Source organism: Ictalurus punctatus, chromosome 13 (genome assembly GCF_001660625.3).
Source record: "Ictalurus punctatus breed USDA103 chromosome 13, Coco_2.0, whole genome shotgun sequence".
Classification (NCBI taxonomy): domain Eukaryota; kingdom Metazoa; phylum Chordata; class Actinopteri; order Siluriformes; family Ictaluridae; genus Ictalurus; species Ictalurus punctatus.
This window is the reverse complement of record NC_030428.2, coordinates 10236798-10255777: the sequence shown is the minus strand read 5'-3', so window position 1 is coordinate 10255777 and position 18980 is coordinate 10236798. Positions and strand designations below refer to the sequence as shown.

The 18980-nt window shown below is 39.4% G+C and overlaps 1 protein-coding gene across 5 annotated transcripts in view; it reads left to right on the top strand.

Annotated features, from left to right (window-relative positions):
- The window catches only part of abcc3 (ATP-binding cassette, sub-family C (CFTR/MRP), member 3), a 58755-nt gene that overhangs the window by 14533 nt on the left and 25242 nt on the right, over positions 1 to 18980 (top strand). For all 5 annotated transcript variants that reach the window (XM_017483772.3, XM_017483773.3, XM_053684899.1 and 2 more), the window contains exons 2-9: positions 9760 to 9936; positions 10957 to 11082; positions 11829 to 11966; positions 12894 to 13019; positions 13143 to 13204; positions 14033 to 14164; positions 16020 to 16250; positions 18389 to 18566. In XM_017483772.3, coding sequence (XP_017339261.2) covers positions 9760 to 9936; positions 10957 to 11082; positions 11829 to 11966; positions 12894 to 13019; positions 13143 to 13204; positions 14033 to 14164; positions 16020 to 16250; positions 18389 to 18566 — 1170 coding nt within the window. The remainder of the gene's footprint in view (positions 1 to 9759; positions 9937 to 10956; positions 11083 to 11828; positions 11967 to 12893; positions 13020 to 13142; positions 13205 to 14032; positions 14165 to 16019; positions 16251 to 18388; positions 18567 to 18980) is intronic.

The following is an 18980-nucleotide window of genomic DNA, read 5'->3' as shown; positions in this document are numbered from 1 at the left end:
GTATACTGTTGTTACAGGGATCAGACAGGAACTCCATATGAGAGGAGGCCTTTGTGGCGTGAGCGCCCGTGTGTACAGTGTCATGAAGTGCAATGGTTTGGAATTACAAACAAAAAATTTTCCCTCACGATTGCTCTGAAGCTCCTGGGAACTCAAACATACGTCGCGATATCTGGTGGTAGATTATCGTTTAAACAAACATCAATAATGTCACTTAGAAGCTTTCATATCAGTCAGGTTCATGTGGGACAACATCCCACTCAGGTGTGGTTTATCAGTGGTAGAGGTGAACTGCAGATATGAAAATGTGTTTCGTATTTACTTGGCAGTTTGCTTTTATCCAATGTGACTTACATGCGAGACAGAGTTCAAACCAAGCACAGATGAATGCTTGAGAGCATTGCTTGAGGACCCAAAAGTGGCTCTCTGGCTTCTCTGGCATGAACTTTAACATTCCTATACACCACCCTATACGTACCGTATATGTCTGGAATATAATACAACATACGACGTGAAATAAGAGGAAAAATTTCAAATAACTTGCAAGCTCTTGTGTCCACTCCTTTCTAGCACACTGCAAATAGAGCACTGTTAGAGAAATGACCTGCAGGAAGCAGGAAAACAAACGCTGGGGCATACGACTACACATGCCATATCCACTACCTCAACCACAGGTTTAGTTATTTCACCCGCCTCCGCCTGGCTGTTCCGGCTGGATTAGATTACACAAGGGCACGTCAGTCTTTTTCCCTCCCTCCCTCGCTCACTCACAGACATACACAAGCATGCACATGAACGCAAAGCCTGCTGTGAGTTTGGCGAGCATTGAGGTAGCTCAGCAGGAGCAGTTTGTGAATGTCAGAAAGCATTTACAAACACTATGTTGGTGGGCGCATGCATGATTTGGATGCATGGGTTGTGAGGTTGTGTATGACTCAGTGCTTGTGTGTCTCTTGGCATAAAAATAAAACTTCTGTATTTAAAAAAAAAAACTTAAACATTTACTTTGTGTATATTTCAGTCATCCATTGTTTTGCAGTGTGAACTCAATTAGAAGGAAGCAAATGACTAAAGGATGATGTATTATGAATAGTAGTCTTGTTTAATCCTATTTCATCAACTCTACATGATTTGTCACTGCCACGATATCCAGCGATGTATACTCGGATTATATCGTATTACCAGACGTGCCAACCCTTACACGTTTCATTTAGGAGCTCTGCAATGTACTATAGTCGTTATCCCTCAAAATACACCGAAAAGAGCAGACGTTCTCTTCCAATAAAAAACGTCAGATGAAGCGATCGGCAAGTTAATCTGGAATGATTTGCGCAAGTGTTTTGAAATCTGCAATATTAAATTACTATTATGTCGCCTGGAAGCCCCGACCCCTTCCCCCCATCTTACACTAGACAAGTATATAGTTCAATTTGGTTCACTGTATTTATTAGGGATCCATTGCAAAATTCCATTTTTAACCATTTTCAGCTGAAAGAGAAAAGAAAAAGATTTTGGCCTAAATAGATTAAACAGACGTACGTTGTCATGTCAGATCTAACACGATATAATAGATTTTAATGGTGACGATAAATAGAAAGTGATTAATTAAATATATGATTTTCTTTCCTTCTCTCTGCTCTAATGCGTTCCAACACTTTGAGCAGCAGATCTATGGCGAAAATGTCAGCCATGTGGATATTAAACAGCAGATTTGTAAAAGGATTCTATTGAAAATGAACTGTTCTGGTGGGTTTTTTTAAACCGTTTTCTATGCAATACTGCAGAATCACCTTTAAAAAAACAACAAAACCCACCCAGCTGAGTTTTTGCAATTGCCACTGCCAACCAGCAGTTCCAGACTGCACAGCTGATAATATCATTTTTCTCTCCTCTACTCTCCTTAAACCTGAAATGCTTTAGGACTAAGCACTAAGGACAATTAAGTCATTCATCGAGAATTTTTCAAATGAGAAGACAGTATCGCACAAGCCTATTGTATACTCGTGTATTTCATCAGCAGCTCTCTCTGCGAATATGACTGAATGAATGATATCAAGTTCATTCATTGACAGATCCTTATGCTTGACAGATATTTAGTTTAGTTGAATCGATTGCTGTAAGCATGTTCGCATTGAGGGGTTTTTTTCTGCGTTGAACACTGTTATTTAAATATTAAGTCTATGAACATGAGGAAAACAAACCTCATTTTATGACATTTATGAATGTCATAAAGTTTCCATGAAACACTCATGAAGTACCCTGTTTTGCTAAGGGTGTTTTCACACCTAATCTCAAGACTTTAGTCTACACCCAGGACTGATTCTGTGCTCATTTGGGGGAGGGGCTCATAGTCAGAAAAAACTCCTTCCTACCATGGATCCCATTGTACAATTCCATACATGACTCCATACATCACCTGTCTTGCTGTCTCGTATGTTTTGGTGGTTTCAGATCAGCAGGACACTCCTGGAGAGAGACAGGGAGGGATGAACGGGTGGAGAAGCTCAGAAAGATAAAACAGGTGCAGAATTCTCAAGGACAGGAAGAGAAGTTAAGTTTAGACAGCAAGAAAAGTTAAGTAACCAATGAGGTTGATGAAGCACAGGATTGTTTTTAATTCAGACCATGAAAATTCTTCATACCGTAGAAGAACATTTTCGGAAGCATTATTCACGTCAGCTTTTTTAAAAATATACACATAACAAAATGATTCTCTATTTAATTTAACATTTTAGCCACTACTTTTTTTTGCTGTAATTGTCCTTTTGTGGTGGTTGGCGACGATGGAACTGTTTGTTTCCACGTTTCTGTCTGTAAAATGTTGGCACTATAACCATTTTAAGTTCATCACCAGTAACAGTTAAACATTTCCTTTTCGCGACTTCGTATGTAAATGATATGTAAAAAAAAAAATCTATTTTCAGATTGCTGTCCTGTTTTGAAAGCAAAATGCACGTCACATTTAATCCGAAATTCACCTAGAGATATCATTTATTGCATGATGAAATGGAATATTGGTGTATATCACGTTTATAACACGACTGCATCATTCCTTCTTTAATTGTTATACCTTATAGTAGCTAAAAACCTGTAATTTATGCTTGTATTCTTTCAGAATGACTCGAGTCATGCCTGTAAACATTGATTAGTTTACTGGCATTATGCCAGTACTGGCATGATTCATTTAATGACAATATATGATAGGAAGAATGTGAGGCATGGAATTATGAAATAATTCAAGTGAGGGACAAAGACCACGCCTAAAGCTCCACCTCCTTCCTAGTAAATTTTCTAATAACTTCATAAGTCCCATCCTTCTGTTTCTCCACTAATGATGACGTTTCTACACCACCACCTCCCAACCCCCTCATTCCTTTTAACAACTCCGACCAAGGGTCTTTAATGGGAGGCTTGGCTGTGTAACTCCAGCGCATGAGCTCAGCGTTCTCCCCATTTTTAACGGTCCCGCAAACACTCTCCATGTCACTTAGTTCAGGGCTCGGTCTGCACTCGCAAACTGTCATGCCGGTAATCAGTCACTATTCAAAGCTGTAAATGTGCTGTACTTCCTCAATACGACTGATAATGAATGATCGCACGCCGTCTGATAGTGAGTGAAGTGAGATGCAGTTTTCTGGAAAGTGCAATGAAAGAAACATTTATTACATAATAAATATTATCGTATCATTTGCAATTCAGGAAATAATGTGAGTGCATGCTTTGTTGCAGTTTTGGTGATCAGTAAACCTGTATCCAGAGTAAATGCGAGCATACAGTAGACCCATTCACAGCCCCCTTGCTAAAAATTAACCGTACCAAGCGTCATTTGAACTGCTATTGGAATTTGGGGCTGTTTCTAGCTGGTGGTTCTGGGGCTCTTGTGAACATTGATGGCATCATGAATTATTAGGATATTTCAGCCCAAAACCTGGTTGCCTCTGCCAGGAGGTTCCAACGTGCCACAGCTAGTTCTTTCATCAAGATGATGCAGTAAATATACCTCCAGATCAACACAGAAACGGTTCAAGAAAAACACAAAACCAGTGTTTGGCAATGCTCATCTCAGTCTCTGGGTTTGAATTCTACTGAAATCCTGTGGTCTGAATCGAAGAGGGAAGTCCACAAGCACAAGCCTAAGATTATGAGGGTGATTAAAAAGTTCTGCATTGAGAAGTGACCTTAGATCCCTCTACAGTGGACTAAAACCCGTCTACAACATTCGGCAACCTTGTTAGACATTACAAGAAGAGATCCGGTGTTGTTATTCTCTAAGGAAGGCATCATAAAATATTAACCGAAAGGGGAATAAACATTTTTGTAGAGTTTATTTTTATTACTTATAAAACATTTTGTGTTTTTAAAAATTAAAACTACAATGTCCATATGAGTTTGAGCTCAAAATATCATTTATGGCTTGCTGTTTTTTTATACTCATTTTCAGGAACGGTTCCAATACTGTGCTTTTGTGATGGTCACGTATTACCTCTGAAGAGAATGAATGCATAAAACCTACCAAGGTGTTCTTTTTGGTTATAGTTCACCTCGCAGCTAGTTTGTACGAGTGGATAATTTGATAAATTGAGCCTGTCCCTCATCCAGTTTTGAGGACCGATATTGGGCCATCTGGCTGCCTGCTTAAAGAGGCCTTGCTAAAGAAGACAGAGATTGGCGTAGCACATGAATAGATCAGGCAGTGCTATCTTTAACCCCATTATCCATGCAGTGTCATGGCAGCAGTTGGCATGATTTACTCAGGAGTTTGTAATTTGCCGAGGTAGGAGGCAGATGCAGTCTCATGCAGTACAAACTCTCTGAAATATTCAGTCTTCTGTGTAAATGTTTACACGTTTGTCTAAATTGTTGTTTCTTTGGATGCGATGCATTTCTCCTGATTTCCTCATGTGCACTCAGCTTGGCTCATATCTCAGAAGGTCAGGGAAATCTCACAGTGAATCACTGATGCAAGGCTAAAAGCCTTTCAGGAAAATTCAGGCTTCGATTGAAGGCCATGCTGGTTAATATGAGTGTTCACACTTAGTGCTGTGCTGACAGACTGAGAGCAAACCAGGCAGCTGTGTTTATCTTGCGACAGGCCTTTCCCCACAGAGAGGGCACATTTCACCTCAAGCTCACTTTATGCTACATCCTAGCACGTAAAGCGTTTGTCCATTTTATGACTGTGTGAAGAAATTGCTCCTGATGTCATCTATTATTATTATTATTATTATTTTTAAAGTTACTTTATTTTCATTTAAATACATCTTACGACTGAAAAAGCACCGAGAGCGGACATCTGTCTCACACGTGTCAACCCCCTCTCTATTCAAACTTCTCTTTAGCTATGCCAGTCATGAAGAAAGAAGAAAAAGAAAACAACAAATATAAAACCAGTTCATTAACATGGCAGTCTGGGAAAACTAGTTGGGTGTGGCTGATTTAAAATAAACCGGTTTTCTAACTATAGCATAGTTTGTCACAAGGAAAATCATCCAAAATCATCATAGATTTTTAAAAAATTGAATTCGTATCATATTGTTACGTAGCTACAGTATGTGGCATAGCAAAACGGACGTAATCAGTTATATCCAATACTAGCTGTCAAAATGTGCATGATTCCACCTGTGCTTTAAACTTTTACTGTGGTTGAGATGCATACAGATCAGTTTTCTCTACTATATACAGTAGAAAATTTCAGCAGTTCACCATTTGAATAGTTCTCTCAGGCTGCCACACTACGGAATGAAATTTGTGCCAAACAGGATTGAACATAACTTTTTAATAAACGAACAAAAATGTACAATGAGAAAGAAGAAAAACCCTCTGAAACTGAAAACAGTGAACTCGCACAGATTTAACATGGTCTTCAAATAAGCAGCATTCTCTAGTTTTCTAAGCTTCGTTTTCGCTAATCATGGTTTATGAATGCGCTGCCAGAGTTTTTGTTTATGCGCCGCAAGTTTACATTCGCCATTCTGGCACAAAACTCTCGTGTGGGCGGGGCTTGACAGTGATTTACTCTCATTGGCTAGTGAGATTTGGATCGACAACTCAAGTGTCCAGCTGAGGAGGAGGAGGAGGATGACGACGTCGCTCTGTGATGCTCCTGAGAGCTCATCTCGAAAAAAATAGTCATATGAGGCTACCCAAACCTCAAATATATTAATTATGATCTAATATGCTGACTAAGTAAGTAAGTAAACACTATAACTATACAGAGAAGCGCATCCAGAACACTGTCCAAAATTCACACCACTGAAGTCTCTACTTCCTGGTCAGGAAGCTGTCAATCCAAATCTCACTAGCCAATTAGAGTAAATTGCTGTTAAGCCCCGCCCACACAAGAGGTTTGTCCCAGAATGGTGAACGTAAACTTGCGGAGCATGAAAACAAAGCGTTTGAAAGCACAAACTAAAACTCTGGCAGCGCATTCATAAACCATGACTATCGAAAATGAAGCTTGGAAAAATGTTAACAGAGAACGCTGGCGATTTGAAGATGGTGTTCAATTTTTGCCACTGACTCCATTGTTTTCAGTGGTTTCTTCTTTCTCATTATATATTTTTGTTCATTTCTTGAAAAGTTACGTTCAATAATTTATAATTTTGGCACAAATCTCATTCCATACCACACGTATGTGTTGCTGATAATCTTAGAGAATTCATAAGCCTGTGAACACGGGTCTCTTACCACGTTTCAGGAAAAACGGGTAAATCAACAGTGGCCACAGCACCTCATCAGACTGCGTTAGACTAGGAGTAGTCCAGCTTTGAGTACATTATACTATCATCCTTGCATGTGATACCTACTTATGTTTTAGCCTACACCCTGTAACAGTAATATGCAGACACCTGTCTGCTAGCCAGCTAGGTGAGGAAATTGTGCAAATGTCCACAAACTCTGTAAATGGCTCTGCCTTCTTGGCATTTTTGAAGTGCAGTGTACTGATTCACTGGGTCAGACAGGTCTCAAATGTAGCTATGGTTTCTTTATTCCAGATGATTAAAAAGTTCTTTAATTTGTTTATATTGTCATGCTGTATCACTTATTTAAATGGTACATCTTAGCTCTCTAAATGTGGTGACTAGCCATCTATTAGTCCATACAGGAGTCAGTGCAGTTTTTTGTGATTGTTGCAGCAAAAAATACTTGATTTTGCTGCGTCTTTTTTCTAAATTCGTGATGCAACTTTCAGAGGTTTTTTTTTTGTGCTTTTATTGTGGAAAACTACTCGAATTGGCGAAATTGCAGTTGCACGAAATTGTCTCGCACGGTCTTTCATAGTGACGTAAATGAGAGCTTTTAGCTGTACTCATGTACGACGCACGTGAATCGGAGAGGACTTTGACTGAATGCGCGTTGTGATGAATTAGACACATGACGTGACTTGGCCCAAATCTGCGGTAATTTAGAAAAATCGCAAGCTCCTCCGAATATTGCTGTGTTTTCGTGATTTTGCATTAATTTCTGCGATCACAGAATTGCAAAATCCTGGAGGGACTGATGTACAGGAGGTCAGCTTCAGGTGCTGTATGTGCATAATTATACAACACAAAAGAGAAATTGCTAATCACAATTGTTTGTACTGTAGCTAACTGTCAGCCAGATTTTCTTAATTGCGACAAGCCAACCATCACATCTTTTCAAGCATGTGCTCACACCGTATTAGATTGCAAAAGACAGGAGACCTTCAGAAGAAAGGGCTCACTGCCTTAGACTGTTTATATGAACAGACAGTTGCAGATAATCACCAGAAGGGAGATGGGAACAAGGCCATTCTTCTTACTCACAAAGTGGTGTCTTTTGTGCTCTTCTACATTCCTGGCTATTGAATGCTGTGGCTTTGACATAATACAAGCCTTAAAGGTCTTAAAGACTTTAAATTTCTGTGGTCATATAACATTCAACAACAACAACAACAAAAAAGGATCCCTGTTGGTTCATATAAAGTATTTCAACGGTGGTAATATTGGTTTTAACATAATATTGTAAATACTACACATAAGTAATCAAATACAAGATGATGTATTCCAAACTTTGCCCTACAACTATAATCCCATGTCTTTTCCATGATAATAATGCAATATGGGTGCAATATGGGTGATAATGCTGGTTAATAGAAATATGCGTAATTTTTTAGTGTCTCTAATAGGTTTCTTTCCTGCAAAGTAAAAGAGAGAGGTAGGAGTCAAAGATATTCTACTGTTTAGGCAGTCAAGCAAGGGTGGAAGTGAACATTTCTCCTGGACCAGTAAATTCCTCAAAAGGAGTGGCTGCCCAGTAATAACACAAGTTCAAGTGACTTTATTGTCATTTCAGCTATATACAGCCGGTGTAGTACACAGTGAAATGAAACGGCATTCCTCTTGAACCATGGTGCTACATAAACAATACAGCGCTACATGAGACTACACAGAGTAATAAATAAGACTACAAAGACGTACACAGTACTACATAAAGTGCACGTGAGCAACAGCGCAACAATTACTAAACAGGACAATAGGCACAGTAAAGGACAGTGCAACGCCGACCAGTACACAGGACGTGTGTGGAATAATAAGTAATAAATATTGTAAATGTAATGTGCACAGAACGTAGAGCAAAGCCTGACCGTCTCCTCAGATCTCACAGAAATGCTGCTGGGAAGTGCATTTCTATGTGAAATTTCACAGTACTACTGTATGTAATAATAACACCCCATGTTTTGTACTTTCATTTTGATTTCTTCCTCTTGATGGATGTCCACATGGTACTTCCCCATTTGTCAATATAGACATACTTAAGCACATACGTGCTTACTGTCTTTGCGCATGTACATTCTGATATACCTATATAGCATAGGTGTTCATCATATCTCAGGTCAATATGCAAATCCATATGTTGGTATAGGCTTAGGTTGTGAACATATGTTGATCCAAACCAAAAATATGTTGTTGTGAACCTGGGAAAATACCTAAGATGAAACAGAGAGAAGTGAAGTACCGAGAAATGCTGATGGGCTCTCTGTCCGTTTTTTAGACATGAAAACCATACGTAGTACAATATAAATGTTAACTACCAACTTTTTGGATTTCATTACTTATGAAACTTATGACAGCAAATAGTAGGTGGAAAAAAAAGGAATTGACGCAATTTCCAGTCACCACAAAAGGACCCAAGAGTATGTGGGTTTATTAAGCAATCTCAAATAGACCTGTTTACACTGCACACACATTCTTTGTGTTTTTTTATTTTTATTTTTGATTTTGTATCTCATAACCAAATTAAATTGTGAGAAAATTAACATCGGAGGATGATATTTAAATAAATAAATCAAATATTGTGGCCTGTCCAGTTATTTGCTGCAACTCTCAACAGTGCCTTTTACCCCAGCCTAAAATGCATACAGTTTAGGCTCCAGAAAAATTCCTCCAACCTCAGAGACATGAACTGCATGCACGTTATTTTAATACTCTGAATGAGCCACACCGAAAATGAATTTTAGCACTCTTGTAAGCGCACTTCTTGCGTAAATATTGAGATATCTTTTGAATTTCTTTTCTGAACCTCTGAGTACGAAATTCCAGCGTTCCCCCTGGAATAATCCGTAAACTTAAAACCTCCGGCCGAAAGTGACGTTAGTCAGCTTTAGATCAGGTCAGGTCTATGATTTCCTCATACGTATGCATGAATGTCTTGAGTTCCCTCACTGTACTGTATATACATATGCTAACGCAGGTATGACCTATACGCTGTAACGAGCCATTTGTTTCCCATTTGCAGGACCTGAATCTTACCCTATACCACAACAACCCCGACCTGACAGAGTGCTTTCAGCTTTCTGTGCTCCCATGGATCCCCTGCATCTACCTCTGGCTGGTCTTCCCTTTCTACTTCATTTACCTCAAGTTGAACAACAGAGGCTACATTATGATGTCTATATTAAACAGAATAAAAACGGTAAGGATTTGCTGGTGTATGCAGACATTCTGGCAGATACGGTCATTCAGACTTCAGAATCTTTTACACCTTCTTCCTATATTATTGCAAGACACTCTCTAGACTAAAATACATTCAATCCTACAGTACGTTAACACAAATCACGCTACGACACTACCTCCACCATGTTTCACAGATGAGCTTTGGGATCATGAGCAGATCCTTCCTTCCTCCACACTTTGGCCTTTCCATCACTTTGGTAGAGGTTAATCTTGGTTCCAGAATTTTTGTGGCTCATCTCTGTATTTCTTCGTGAATTCCAATCTGGCTTTCTGACTCTTTCTGCTGATGAGTGGTTTCCATCTTGTGGTATGACCTCTGTATTTCTGCTCTGGAAGTCTTCTCTGAACGGTGGATTGTGATACCTTCGCCCCTACTCTGTGGAGGTTGTCGGCAATGCGCATGACTGTTGTGTTTTGCCCCTGTCGCCCTCTCTCCTACCGTATTCGGTACAAATCCCACCTCCTCACAAAACCTCCCCGGCCTCAGAGCTCTTACTTTCCTTTTTACATTATATCCCTACCTGTTGAAGTCATTTGATTCCTCACATTCCTTAGATTTAGATTCCTCCCATTCCTTTCCTTCGTGGGTGCAGGCCTGTCAGCTGTGGAATTCACTCCCACAGAGCCTCTGTGATAGCTCACCTTCTTTAAATCACAGCTTGTCAAACATTTTCACATTCTGTATATACAATCTCTCTCTGTTCATCTCGCATCTCAGCTCGTCTTCATCCCAGTGCTTTTTATACCGCCCCTTTAGTGATTTTGACTTACCGTGTTATTCATCTTATTTTCTTCTCGTCTTGATAATGACGATTGTGCATTGTTGTGTGGTTTTATAAGCGACCCTGAGTTTAAGTAAGGTGGTATTTAAAATGAAATGTAACCATCACGTGTTATATTACCGTTTTCAGAATATTACTGTGGATTTGTGATTAAATGTCTTCACTCTGTCCCTCTTTTTTCCCCCCTCTGTATGCAGATTTTTGGAGTTATTTTATGGATTGTATGCTGGACAGACCTCTTTGACTCGTTCAGCGAAATGGAGCAGAGAGTTTTCAGACCTCCCATATTCTTTGTCACTCCATTAGTACTTGGCATGACTATGGTAATTATAGAAACGTTTGAACAATGCTGTCGTTTCAGAGTCAGAATATGTATTTGCCAAGCACACTCGATGGCCACTTTAATAGAAACATCTGTACATTCATCCAGTTATCCAATCAGCCAATCATTTGGCAGCAGAGCAATGCATAAACTCATGCAGATACAGGTCAAGAGCTTCACTTAATGCTGAAAAAATATGACCAAGCAATGGTTTACTAATCTACTACTTTCCAGTTTTGGTGAGCTTGTGTCCACTGTCGCCTCAGGTTCCTGTTCTTGGCTGGCAGGAGTGGAACCCGATGTGGTCTTTTGGCATGTTGTGGTTTCTGAGATGCTTTTCTGCTCACCACAGTTATAAAGAGTGGGGTTTTTTTTTTGTTTAGTTTTTTGTAGACTTCCTGTCAGCTCAAACCATTCTGGTCATGTATAATATATCTGGCACTTACAACCATGCTGCAGTCACCAGTCACTGAGATCACATTTTCCTCCCCAATTATAAAGTTTGATGTGACATTAACTGAGTCTCTCGACCTGTATCTGCATGATTTTATGCATTGCTCTGTTGCTACACGATTGCACGAATGTGCAGGTGTACAGGTGTTCCTAGTAAATTGTAAATGTGGAGCGTATTCCGTTCAAAATAATATCACCATGATAACGCAAAACCTTTCCTTATCTACTGAACCCAATATTTACATATCTATATTTGACTTTTGTCTCACCCTACTCTCCCTTTCGTCCTGACAGCTGTTAGCCACCTTTCTTATCCAGTATGAGCGTCTGAAAGGGGTGCAGTCCTCTGGAGTCCTTTTTATATTTTGGACGATCTCTGTACTGTGTGCCATCGTGCCTTTCCGCTCGAAGATCCTTCAGGCCCGGCAGGAGGTTCGCACCAATTTCGTTTTTGTCACCGCCTAAAGCACACTTGCAGCGTGAATGAAATATATTACAGATGTGCCTGTTCATAGAAGCTTATTCCCCACTTGGCAAAACAGAGCTGTAGCTTTCCCTGAAAGTATTTACTTTGTGCACCTTGCCATACGTTTCTCCCTCTCCTTTATTTCACTCTCTTATAAGTGAACTTATCTCATATGTCAACTTATCTACTTCTTCGCTACAGTTCTCTGGAGAGTTTACTAATGAAAGAGCAATGAGGGTCTTTCCAGTTGACATATTTTTACATCTGGTAGCAGTGTTTAGGATTCTATAGATCACCATTTCTTTTTTGCAGTAGTTTATCTGTGGTCATGATTAGTAATCAGTAATATCATGGTTGTTTAAAAAAAAAAAAAAAATCATAAGGAATGAAACAGAACTTAGTTTGTGATAATTTCAATGTTCAGCAGTCAGTCTAAATATTTGTGCTCACTGCTATAACAGATCAAAATGCACTAAAGCAAAAGACCATGCCCCGAGAGCTATGTACAGCATACACTCTCTGACATTTTTACTTTATTAAAAAATTAAATACTCAAATAAATAAATTCATTTCAAACCTTCCCTGTCATTCCTACAGTCTTTTTCTCTTTTATGTTAAGTTTTTTTTTTAAGTTCTCTTTTATGTTACAGAGCTACTGAATTATCAAAAAAAAAATAAAAAATTAAATCCAGGCCAATGTACTAGACCGTTGTTTTTGCATCAGTCAATACACTGTATTTTTGTCTTCAATGAAAGCAAATTTCCACGGATTTGTATGAACAAATCGAATAGAGGAAGGTCAGACACTGGACGGGGTGAAGAGAAGGATGTCCTTGTGTTTGTGCTGTTAATAAGTGTGATGGCTAAATGAAAGCCTGTTCTTTTTTATGCAGGATGGGGTGAAAGACAAACTGCGTTTCACGACATTTTACTTGTATTTTGGCCTCACGGTGGCGGAACTCATTCTGTCCTGCTTCAATGAGAAGCCTCCACTCTTCTCCAGCGTAGTCACAGATCCTGTAAGTGTGGGTGTGTAGGGAGAGGTAGCAGGTGGGGGATTTTTTACTATTAATTTGGTAAGTGAATTTAACACATACAGTTCAGATGCTGAAGTGTCCATACTCTTTTCATTTCCTTTCTAGAATCCATGCCCAGAATCATCTGCTGGCTTCGTCTCAAGAATGACCTTTTGGTGGTTTACAAGGTAGAAACCGTGTTTATTTTTGGCCATAGGTTTACACCAATGTGTGGAAATGGATGGTTTTGTTCTTGAGCCAAAGACTTTATTTTTGTTTTCTATTAGATATTGTGCTTGACACTGTGTACAGACAGAGCGATCAGAAAACTTTAATGAATAAGGTCATAACTATCATCATTGTCAAGGTGGACTGCCAAGTATTACTGAGCATTGCCACTGCAGCTTAGATAGAGAAATGATTTGCAAATAGTAGCATTTGTTGTCACAGGGACATTTATCTGACCCAGCTATTTACCATTAACCACCTAAACGTAGCCTCAGAGTAGGAAAACAATAGAGGTGGTATAATACCAGTACATAAAAACCCGTAGGTCACAATGTATTTATGTATTTATTTGTGGGCAGTATCCAAATAGCTGCCCACAAACTTTTTATTTATTTATTTACATTTGTGTCCGATAAAATGTCCAAAAGTGAATCTAATACAAGAAAATAAAAAAATCAAAAGCTTACATTTAACCTATCCTATAAATAAACATTAGTGACCAACCAACAAATATTGCTGTTCAGCTACCTGAACACATCTTTAGGTTTCGTTCCAGTGTATTTAGTTTTTCTAGTTGCTTTAAAAAAAAAAAAAAAACCATATAAGAATCACATAGTATTCAAATAATCATGACATGAGAAGTTACGTTACTATTAAATCTACAATATGCATGGATACATAACCTCCCTTGACTGTCTCAAATCAGTCCTTTATGACTTATTTAGCTTAACCTTGTTTTGTATTTATCTAGTGAATGCATATGTCTGATATATGTTTCTGTTTCCCAGCATGGCAATAAAAGGCTACAGATCTCCACTGGAAAACAAAGACCTGTGGTCCCTGAACAAGGATGACAGCTCGGAGGTGGTGGTACCCAAACTCCTCAAGGAATGGGAAGTGGAGAAGTCTAAACTACAAAGGTATGCTGAGGCTCTAGATCCTCCACAAACCTGGGCTTTATTGAAGAGTGACAAGAAGAAAGGCATTATTAAAATATATTACATGAAATCCTGGAATAATTACTTTCTTGCCTTGGGACAAAACAACAAAAAAACACTGCTCACTAACCTGAGAACACCATCCATGCAGTGAAGCATGGTGGTGGTAGTATTGTGCTGTAGGGATGCATTTCTTCAGCAAGGACTGGGAAACTGTTGAAGTCAAGATGGATGTAGCTAAATCCAGGGCAATCCTAGAAGAAAACCTGCTCAAGTCAGCCATTAACTTGGGCATAGGTTCAACTTCCAATTGGATACTAAGTATACTGCCAAAGTTACTCTGATGTAGATCACAATCATGAACCTGAATGCGTTTGAACGGCCCAGTCCAACCCCAACCTTAATCTGATTGAGAATCTGTGGCAAGACTTACTAACAGTCTCGATCCTTTCTGTTTGAGCAATTTTTCCAATACAGATGAGCAAAAATATTAAGATTCACATGGCTGATGGCATTATTAACACGCGATATGAATAGATACCGGAGGCAAAAGCAAACGTCACAAATAAGTCTCTGAAGTTAGGTGATCAACACTGATCATGCCTGTATTTGTAGTTTGGAAACACCAAAATCTGATTAAAGATTCAAATTCATTAAAAAAATGTTGTAGAATGCAATACATGTGTTAATGTGTAAAAAGTCCACGTACCAGTATTTCATGTTTCATGTATTAGAAAGTCTGAAACGGTTTAACGAGGTTGAAAGTAGAAAGGTTTGAGTGGCAATGGTGAGTGGCATTGCTTCACTTGTGAATTCACAATCAGGGAGAAAGTCAGGTGAAAGCAGACGCCTGGGAGAATGCTGTCTCACTTCAGATCTGAGTGACTTTCATCTTTTCCTAGTGCAGTTTGTTTAACTCTGCATGAGTAAAGGCAGTTGTAACTCCATGTAGCTTTCTTGTTGGCTTCTTTCACCTCACTTTCACTTTTTTGTTGTTGTTGTTTGTTTATCCATGGTAGCAGGAAATGCTTGCCATGTGCTTCTAGCCGCCATCACAATATAATCTATTGTGCAAAATTTCCTTTGATTTTAAAAGTTGAACTTGAGCCCAAACAACTGTTGCAATGTTCCTCTTTCTCTTTTATAGCCAACCTTTTCTGTTCTCTGCTAAGCGGTGTCAAGTTTGAAAACTTTGCAAACTCACGTTTTCATGGCAGTGCTACTCCCTAATCGCAGTGGCATCTGTCAGTAGGAAAATGCACCCTGCCACACTGCAATATTTGTTCAGGAATGGTTTGAGGAACATGACAGAGAGTTGACCTACAATTTCCCCGGATCTCAATCCTACCAAGCATCTGTGAGAGGTGCCGGACAAGCAAGTCCGATCCATCGAGGTCCCAACTCGTAACTTACAGGTCTTAAAGGATCTGCTACTAACGTCTTGGTGCCAGATACCACAACATACCTTCAAAGGTCTTGTGGAGTCCATGCCTCGACAGGTCAGAGCTGTTTTTGTGGCACAAAGGGGACTTATATTTCAATATTAGGCAGGTGGTTTTAATGTTATGGCTGATTGGTGTATAGAGTAAATATTGTAGGGATGTGAAACACAGAAAATAAAAAAAAAAGACTTCATGTGATTTCAATCCCTTTAGCTGTTGAAACAGTTCCAAAGAAAGTTGCCTGAAAGCTGCTTTGCTTTTACTGTGTCACATGACATTTCCACAGGCAACTTTTAATATGCAAAAAAAAAAAAATACACCACAACACAATTAAAAGCTAAGCAGTTCCATCGAAAGTATTTCATAACTACTGCTCTGTGAATAACCCCCCACAGGTCTGCACAGGAAATGAATGGGCAGGCAGTGTACTCTAAAGCTGAGGCGGAGAGCAACCACATGGGTGTAAATCCTGAGGAGGTGGAAGTGCTGCTCTCCAAGAAGAAGGAGTCACAGCAACCTTCGTTCCTGCACGCCCTAATCAGAGCCTTTGGGCCCTACTTCCTCATCGGCTCAGCCTTCAAGCTGCTACAGGATGTCGTCGTCTTCATCAACCCTCAGCTGCTCAGGTGAAGAGCAAGGATGGCATAGAGGGCCTGTAATTTATGGCAGGGAAGAGGGTGGTGTGTGAAGAGTTAGAGCTAGTTACTGAAAGGCAGAAGTTATAAAAGATGTTTGATCAGCCTTATCTTGGAGCTATTTATCAGTTGCTGTCAGCAGCTCTGTAGCGTTGCTGGGTTGCCTGCAATGCTGCTATGCATTTAAATACATATTTGAGTTGCACCAATGGGAACTAATGAAGTGGAATGAAAAGGACTATTGTAAGGGAACAGATGTTGCAGCACTGTATGAGTACTTAAAGATGATATCAGTCTGCATTTTTGTGTATGCAGCAAACACACATCTACCTATAGCTTGTTCACTTCACTTACATACAGAGCTTCGTATGCCAATATGATCAACATGAGCACAATGCTGGCTTGTCCTCTGCTGCTATTTCTTTTTGTTTTTTTCACAGCCATAAGCCAGTAGGGAATTTGAGTCATTTGCAATGCAAAGGCCATATGCAAATTCGTTTTATCTCAGCACATTTCTTTCCAATAGTGTTTGTGAAATTATGATCAGAGATATAGTCCAATTTGCCAGGCTTGTTTCCAGCACTTCCTTATGTATGTGGTATGTATGTGGTTATTTAAATACATTTCCATGTACTACACAAATAAGTCAACACAGTGCTGACAGACAGCTCACTTACATAATAGAGGTCTAAAAGCATTATCATCAACATTCCATTGTAGAACACTAAAGTGAAATCAAAATGGAAGTTTTGTGGCTTTTAGGATGAATACGTCAGCCTTAAAAAGGGTTATCAATAAAAAAAAAAGGTTATCTATAAGCTAGTGCGCTCCAAAACAGTGGCAAAATTCGCGTTTAGAAGATGTACGCATTCTCTCTCTACCACTAATACGGATCAACGGTTTTAATGACATCACTCTGCACTTCAGCTTCTCCTCAGGGTTTCCGTCCAATCAAATTCTCTCTAGAATCTGAAAAGCATCCCACCCCCAAAATTATAAAAATTTATGGTACGGTCAAATATGGCTTAGGTCAAATTGGCTGTGAGGTAAGCTAAACACTATTGCCTATTTAAAATGGGGGAGGGGCTACAAGTCCTGCCCTGACTTCCTGTTTCGGTGGAAATGATGTCAACATGTCGAATAACGCTGCGCGTTACTTTAATTAAGACTTCAGTCAAAGGCGTTTGCAAAGTAAGCTTTTAATTGTTATAAATGATCCTTAAAAAGCTGGGGCCACTTTTTCAGAGGGAAGAATGATAGTTATTTGTGTTTTATTAGCATAACCACACAAGTGATATAACATGGGTAACACAGTGAAATCACAAGTAATCCGACTTGATTCTGATCTGTCTTTCTGCAGCGTTTGAAGCTTTGTTAAAACCACATAACAAGCAATCATGTATAAAATCATGCCAATGCAGGTCAAGAGGTTTAGTTAATGTAATGTTCACATCAAACATCAGAAAGAGGAAAAAAAAGGTGATCATGTGACAGTGGCATAGTTGTTGGTGCCAGACAGACTTATCTGAGGATTTCAGAAACTGCTGATCTTCTGGGATTTTCACACACAACGTTCCTTAGTCCCTAGTTGCACAAAATAGTGGCAAAAAAAAAAAAAAAAAAAAAACATTCAATGAGCGGCAATTCTGGGAGCCTTGTTGATGAGAGAGGTCAGAGTTAGGTCAGAATAGCTAGGTTGGTTTGAGCTGACAGGAAGACTGTAAACTCAAATAAGCACTCTTTACAGCCGTGGTGAGCAGAAAGGCATCTCAGAATGCACAACACATTGAAACTTGAGCCAGACAACAGCAGAAAACCACATTGGGTAACACTCCTGTCATCCAAGGACATGAATCTGAGGCTAACTTTGGCACAGGCTCGCCTAAGCTGGACAGTTTGACGACTGGAAAAACGTCACGTGACCTTTTTTCTTCATCTGTGCAGCGAATAGTCAATAATTCAACAATTGTCTTTTATCATAAGTGATTTTTGATTAAACGAGTGTTCTGTGCTTTTCTTAGTGTAAAAATATTTGTTTGTCGCAATCGCCCATATCGCATATGTGCATGGGATAAGTATTAGGTTGAACATGCCTATAACTTGCTTATGCCACTCATTGTGACCGTCAGGCTGCTGATCGAGTTCACCAAAAGGAAGAATGTGCCGTCTTGGTGGGGCTTCGCGCTAGCCTTCCTCATGTTTGGCTGTGCCCTTCTGCAGACACTCATCCTGCATCAGCACTTTCAATACTGCTTCGTTACAGGCATGAGGCTGCGCACAGCTATCATCGGTGCCATCTACAGAAAGGTACATGTATACACACACACCCAGTCATGTGACGTTACTGATGTTAATTTTAAACTCACACAAAAATCCCTGCTGATCTGAATCCGATTTTTCCCACTACTCATGGACAAAGCAGTTGTTTGTGTAATAGCCCCAGGCTAGAATGAAGCCTCTTGTTTAAATAATTAACAAAATGTCAGTCATGTCTTTATGTGCATCTGACGTTTAACTGCTCTGAACCATCAGGTCAGACTACGTTTCTCAAGGTTTGTCATTCATAACGTCTCATGGAGTTTTTCCCCTTGTTACACTGCCTCTGGCTTGTTCATTAGGGATAAATTCATACATTTAAAATCTATGTCCTGAATTTATATTTCTGTAAAGCTGCTTTGGGACAATGTCCATTGTTACCAATAAAACTGCATTAAATTTTAC